This window comes from Sardina pilchardus, chromosome 15, assembly GCF_963854185.1.
Source record: "Sardina pilchardus chromosome 15, fSarPil1.1, whole genome shotgun sequence".
Classification (NCBI taxonomy): domain Eukaryota; kingdom Metazoa; phylum Chordata; class Actinopteri; order Clupeiformes; family Clupeidae; genus Sardina; species Sardina pilchardus.
Window position 1 is genome coordinate 11,169,927 of NC_085008.1, and position 7,500 is coordinate 11,177,426.

Here is a 7,500-nt window from a genome sequence, read left to right on the forward strand (position 1 = left end):
CATCAGAGCTCTGTCCTATAACGCTGTAAGCCCATACCCAGAGCGCGGAGGTCAGCGTCTGACATGGCTGTGAGGGCAAGCGTGTCCTGGCTGGAGGGGTCGTGTTCGGCGAGTGTTTAAGTGATCCCGCGAGCTGATACAGAGACACACTCTCACTCTGCCTCCAGCCTCAAACACACACACTGAGAGAGAGAGAGAGAGAGAGGGAGGGGGAAATGGAGAGAGAGCGAGGGAGAGAGGGAGAAATAGAGAGAGAGAGAGGGAGAAATAGAGAGAGAGAGAGAGGGGAAAATAGAGAGAGAGAGAGAGGGAGAGAGAGAGAGAGACTCCAGCGCTGCTGAGAAAGTCAGCCTGCTGTGAGCAGCACCTTAAAAGGAAGAGCGAGCGCGATGCGATGCCTGAGGAGGAGAGGCTGAGCCAGGCAGTGGAGGGCACCCAGACACGAGGTGCACTCATAAACATCTATTTACACACTTCACACACACAAACATCGAGTGCACTCATAAACATCTATTTACACATTTCACACACACAAACATCGAGTGCGCTCACAGACATCTATTTACACATTCTACACACACAAACATCTATTTACACATTTTACACATCTAGTGGGGAATTGAGTCACCTATCGGGGCTTTCAGGAGATAAAGGAACTGTAACACACACAGATTCTTCCAGACAAAAGGAGTATGAGCACTACGCCCACGCAGTCATGCACAAATCCACCCACATCCACCCTACCCCCATCACACACACACACACACACACACACACACACACACACACACACACACACACACACACACACACACACACACACACACACACACACACACACACACACACAGTACAGTGGGCTGGTTTGCTGTGTGCTGATTAGGAGAGGGAATAACAGCATTGTGGAGCCCGGTCTGCCGTGCCAAGCCTGGCTTGAGCTGCTTCTGGGAAGAATGGTGCTATTTCTGCCAGCTCAACAGGAGCCATCTGACGCACAAACACACACACACACACACGCACACACACACACACACGCATGCACACACACACACACAAACCAATATTCACATCCCGCTCACTTAACTGTGATGCCTCTATCCAGCTGGACACTTTATAATTGGTGTACTATGTACAAGTTAATGAATGAATGGTTGTCTTAAGACATACTGCTTATCATTTTTATGCAAGTCATTACAGTAACCTGCATCACAATACAGGAGCTTAAGTGTAAAGTTGTTAAGGACTTATCTTACTAATATGCATTTTTTAATAAGAATTTACTTTAAAAAGGCCCAAGCTGTTGATTACTTTAGTAAACATTACCTAAGGTGTCCACTCTTAGTCCACCAAGAGCCAGACAATATCATATGAGAATTCACTTTAAAAAGGCCCAAGTGGTTGATTACTTTAGTAAACATTCCCTAAGGTTTCCACTCTTAGTCCACCCAGAGGCAGACAGTACAGTATCATATCCCATAATAAGCCTGTGACTCACACAGAAGACCCTGAGGAAGAACACTCAGTCAGGCCCTGCACTGCTCGTCTCACTGGTGAATCATTCGAGAGGCTACATTATGCAGGCCTTCATTTAACATGTCAAAGAAACATGCTCATGAATATTCCAAACGTCTGTGGAAAATAAACAATATGGACATTTGAAAATCGACCGGATAACAGAATTAAGACTAGACATTTTTCAACATTAAAGATTCATGTGTGTGTGAGTGATGGGATGACTGGGATCACACTCGTCAGTGAGTGTGTGTGTGTGTGTGTGTGTGTGTGTGTGTGTGTGTGTGCATGTTTGGGCACCAGTGAGTGTTAATCACATAAATCTCCCCGACTGGATGCCTGTGTTTATGAATGTCTGTCTGCATGTTCAATAGCTCCATGTGCTTGTGTAAATCAGTTCTCTCCCAATCACAAGAGCTCAGTGCTGGGGTCACACTGTTGTGCCACAAGATAATGAGAAAGCATGGTGCCATCAGCTTAGAAACAAGAGTACACAAGCTTATTCAAATAACAAAATCTATACGCACTAATACTAACATGTATACACACACACGCCCACACACACACACACACACACACACACACACACAGAGGAAGTGGAGCTCTGAGCCCTGCTGGAGTTGAGGTCAAGGGTTGTGGTGGAGGTGCTAATAACACCAGGCATGCTGAAAACAACTTTGTGTCTGTGTGTGTGTGTGTGTGTGTGTGTGAGAGAGAAAGTGGCTGAAGGATCCTGCATAGTGTGCATATGTGTGCACATGGGTGTGCATGTACTGTATGTGTGTACATGTTAGCAGAGGAATAGAATCAGAGTCCAAATCATTCAAATCACAGAGCTAACTAAAACACCCACCAGTGACAACGCTCAAGAGGTTGCGTGTGTGTATGTGTGTGTGTATGTTTAAAAATAGATGACACATACCCATTTTTGTGTGTGTAAATGTGTGAACTGTATGTACTGTATACCAATTCTTAGAACACATCTTACCCATTTTATGTGATCTATATGTGGAGCTAGCATTAGGGTGTGGGAGAAACAGAGTTTGTCACTGTGCTCCGTTCTGTTCAAACCACATCTCCATTCTGACCACCACATCCCCTCCACTCCACTCCACTCACCCCCCCCCCCCCCCCCCAGCCCTGATCTCATCTCTGAGCTCAGACTTACTGGAGACAGTTGGGCTCTCTCTCTCTCTCTCTCTCTCTCTCTCACACTCACACATATAGCGTGTGTTCATTTGCGTACATTTGTGTGTGTGTGTGTGTGTGTGTGTGTGTGTGTGTGTGTGTGTGTGTGTGTGTGTCTGTACGCGGGTGTGTGTGCTCGTATGAGTTGCTGTTGTTGGGAAGTCACCAGTCGAGAAAACGTACACAATCACTGCCGCCATCTCTTTCATGACTAATATAGATTTCGGCCCTCACTCCTCAAGCAGTCACTTTGTAGTGGGTGGGTTTTGTTCGATAGAACAAAAAATGACAGATGGTATTTCAGACCTAAATGTTATTTTGTAATTGTCCATAACTGGTGTAATCTGGGGCTTAGCAGGGGAGCTGAGGCTTAGCTGCTGTGAGAGTGTTCATGTGGATTTTACGATGAGAGAATCTCTTGGCTGCCGTCCTGTCTTGGGCCAAATCTTCAGATGCGAGGCGGCCGTGTTGCTCTTGTGGACTACCAGCTGGGGGACTTCAGCTCCCGGACACATGGGGTGCCTCTCATTTGGGCTTTTATACGTCCTCCCTCGCTCCTCGGGCCTCGATCCTCACTGATCTACATAAAGAATGATGGGGCGGCAACAATGGGATAGTCTATCCAGTGTTAGTTATAGATCAGTGGGAACGCCCCTCGAGGATCGAGCATGGAGGATCGAGGAGAGATGTTGAGAGGCACCCATAGGCTAGAGCGGGTTCACTCTCACCCTTATCTCTATCTTCTATTTGACTCTCCCCCCTCTCTAAACTCAAACAAGCCGTTCCAGCATGACAAATAAGAACACATCCATTATGTCAGAGCACGGAGGGGATCGCACGGCGCTGGATGCAAAACAGACACAACATGCTGCTCCGACCGCTAATAGAATACAGCTAGGGACAGGCAAATATCCCTGAGCTATGAGCTGTGGTTGTGTGCAGACATCACAGTTCAGTGTGTGTATGTGTGTGTGTGTGTGTGTGTGTGTGTGTGTGTGTGTGTGTGTGTGTGTGTGTGTGTGTGTGTGTGTGTGGGTGTGTGTGTGTGTGTGTGGGTGTGTGTGTGTGGGTGGGTGGGTGTATGTATGCATATATTTGTGTGTGTGGTGATGAGTTAATCTCAATTCCTCATAGAATGAATTTAGCATATGTATGTTCACACTATACTTCACTACTTGTTCCACCCTCCGGTAAAAAGGGCTGTTTTGCTTCATCTATGGCCAAATTAGAATGCAGACCGGTCGAAACGTCGTCATAGACCGCAACTCTGCACTGCAGGATTCAAATTTCTTGCATTTCAGATTGTCCTCCTCCTCCTCCTCCTCTTCCTCCTCCTCCTCCTCTCCCTGCTGACACTGTTGACACAGCCTACCCTTTTGGGGAGCCAAGCTATTTGCATGTCTGACCCGGCTATGCTCTCTCAAACAGGATCCTTTGTTTTAGATCAGTCAGTGTGGTCTCCCAAGCCACCAAATAAAGCGTGCTGCGTTTGTGGGCCAGATAACCGTATAATCAACATCTTCCTCTCTATCGCTCTCTCTCTCTCTCTCTCTCTCTCTCTCTCTCTCTCTCTCTCTCTTCAACATTTCAACATTTGCAAGGAGCCAGCACAGCATGTCTCTCCTGAAAAGCATCTAGGGATACTGATACGGAGAACAGCATTTTGAGTAGCGTTTCAGATCCTGAGAAGCGTTACACCTTTAGGTCATACACTTGTGGAGTTGGTGCGTATGCGCTAAGAGTGCAATTACATATAATAAACACCCACATACACACACATCCACGCACACGCACACACACGAGAAAACACATACACATACACACACACACACACACACGTATGCAGGTGCAGCACCGGGGAGCAAATCGGCAGCTATTATATCGCTACACTGATATATCCAACTTAGCTCACTGCAAGAGCACTCACATATACACACACTTAATCTCCCTTGCGCATCTCATTTGAGTTTCTCATCCATCCAACTCACCCACACACACACATACTGTATATACACCCCTACGTATAATCCTGCTCACATACATAGGCATACGCACTCACACACACTCATAGCAGTATTTCTCTCTTACAGTCATGTAATGCCATCATTCCTCAGTGGGTGCGCCCCAGCCGACAGCAGTCGAGTATGATAACAACATACACACACATTCAATCTGTCGTCCTCAAACACGAGAACATTCTAGCACAGTGGTTCTCAAACTTTTCACAATGAGTACCACCTCAGAGAACAATTGGCTCTCCAAGTACCACCATTATGAACAGCATGAAAATACGGTAGCGTAGGCCAATCTAAATATATTTTACATTGTACATACTGTTTTGCATTGGGGCTTTTTCCAAGATAGATAAAAACTAGTTTCAATTGAACTTTAATTTCAGGAGGAGTTGGGCTCGAACCAGCAACCTTCCAGTTACTGGACGACTCCTCCACCTCCTGAGCCACTGGCGCCATCTGGACTGTGATGATACTGTATATCATTTGAAGTGATTATTTTGTCTTCATGAAATAAAACATCTTGGAAACTCCCAGAGTACCACAACAGAGTGTCCAAACACCACCAGTGGTACCCATACCACAGTTTGAGAACCACTGTCCTAGCACGTTCACACACGGCGTTCCTGCTCGGCACGCACCTGGCAGAAGACGGGCCGGTAGCGCTGCGAGAAGACGCGGGCCAGCTCCTCGGTGTCGTCGAAGTCCAGCGGCAGCCGGTCCACGCACAGGCAGCGCGAGTGCAGCTGCTCGGGCTCCGTCAGCTGGTTGGCGTCGGTCCACTGGACCACGAGCGCCCGCTCGCCCAGCGCCCGGCCCAGCAGCTCGGAGCGGGCGCGCGACGCCGAGTCCTTCTTCATGTACTCCACGAAGCCGTAGCCCTTGGAGTGGCCCGAGCGCCGGCTGTGCACCAGGAAGCAGCGCTCCACGTTGCCGTGCGAGCGCACCAGCTGGTGGAAGGCCTCGGCCGCGAGCGTGTGCGGCAGGTTGGCCACGCACAGCAGCGAGTCGGTGGGCTGCAGCTGCACGCTGACCGTGCGGCCCCGCACGCTCGACTGGTGCAGCGACGCGATGGCGTGCTGGGCCTGCTCGCCGTTCAGCAGCGTCACGAAGGCTGGAGGGAGAGAGAGAGAGAGAGAGGGGGAGAGAAGGAGAGAGAGGGAGAGAGAGAGAGAGAGTTGGAGAGAGAGAGAGTTGGAGGGGGGAGGGGGGGGCAGAGAGAGAGAGAGGGGGAGAGAGAGAGGGAGAGAGAGAGGGAGGAGAGGTAGAGAGCGATAGAGAGGGAGAGAGAGAGAGAGAGAGGGAGAGAGAGAGAGAGTGAGAGGGAGAGAGAAGAGGGAGAGAGAGAGGGGGAGAGAGAGAGAGGGAGGAGAGGTAGAGAGCGATAGAGGGAGAGAGAGAGAGAGAGAGTGAGAGGGAGAGAGAAGAGTGAGAGCAAAATGAGGGCAAAGATCATCAGGCAAAGATACACACACAGACACACACGCATGATTCTGGACTTTGGCCTAAACACTGAATTATACAACTGTGTAGAGAGAGCAAGCCAAGTGAGCACAGACTCCCTGAGACAGAGACAGAGAGAAAGAGAGGGAGAGGGGGAGGAGGAGGAGGAGGAGGAGGAGGAGGGAATGCTTTATGGAGCGAAGGAAAATATGAGCACCAGTAAAATCCTTAGGAAGAATAGTATATGACAGAGGACAAGGAGGGTCAAGGTTGGAAGAACACATATGTGTGAAGGAATCCATTCATACAGAGATAAAGCCATCAGTGGTCCCCATCTATAAAATCACATGGGACGACCTGTCAGGGTCACAGCCACAACCATATACAAAGACACACACACGCACACACACACACACACACACACACACACACACACACACACACACACACACTATCTATACTGTGTGTACTGTATATACACACACACAGTACTGTATATCTATTTATACATACACCATATGTTCATTGTGTGCATATTATATTTTCATACACATATGCCCACATGCAATCCATCCAATGACTTTAATCTAACCAGTATATCAAAATCCATATGTTTACATACACCCACACATCCATACCAAACATATGCTGACACACCCACACTGTCCCTCTCTCACCCATCCACCCTCCCACCCTCCCACCCACTCACTCACTCACTCACTCATGCATGTGGACAGCACCAGGGCATATGCCTTACAGAATATATGAGCATTGCAGAGGGAGCAACTGCAGGCTAATTAGCGCATCCTGATGGCAGCGAGGTGCCGGCGGGCACGGCAGTGGCAGCAATAACCCAGTGGTGGAGTGGGGCAATGGCAGCTAAATGGCACTCCTAACGGCCCCCTAATGAGGCGCGGGCAGCCCGGGCCACTGGCACACAGACGGACGGATGGCGTGTGAAATGAGAAGGTAATAAAAATGACTTGGAAACGTACACACAAGAGACGGAGGGAGGGAGGAAAAGGGGAAGGGAGAGAGAGAGAGAGAGAGAGAGAGAGAGAGAGAGAGAGAGAGAGAGAGGGACTCTGTTGTCATGTGTGACAAACACACGGCACCAGAAGCTAAAGGGTTGCCCCCGAGTTCACCCACGACCACGCCTCTGTCGTTCATTCTGACGGCTCTCTCTCTCTCCTCTCCTCTCTCTGCCTCTCCTCTCCACTCCTATCCTCCCTCCTCTCCTCTACTCCCTCCTCCATCTATACTGTTCATCAGCCTCCCAGTCTTCATTTATTCTCCTCCTTATTCTCAAAACATTCATTTTCTGCCATCAATCACTCGCCACAGT

At 48.9% G+C, this 7,500-nt stretch overlaps 1 protein-coding gene across 1 annotated transcript in view; it reads right to left on the bottom strand.

Moving 5' to 3' along the window:
- The window catches only part of raver2 (ribonucleoprotein, PTB-binding 2), a 72,228-nt gene that overhangs the window by 37,003 nt on the left and 27,725 nt on the right, over positions 1-7,500 (bottom strand). Inside the window, exon 3 of the mRNA XM_062556004.1 lies at positions 5,354-5,826. Within this exon, the coding sequence (XP_062411988.1) occupies positions 5,354-5,826 (473 nt within the window). The remainder of the gene's footprint in view (positions 1-5,353; positions 5,827-7,500) is intronic.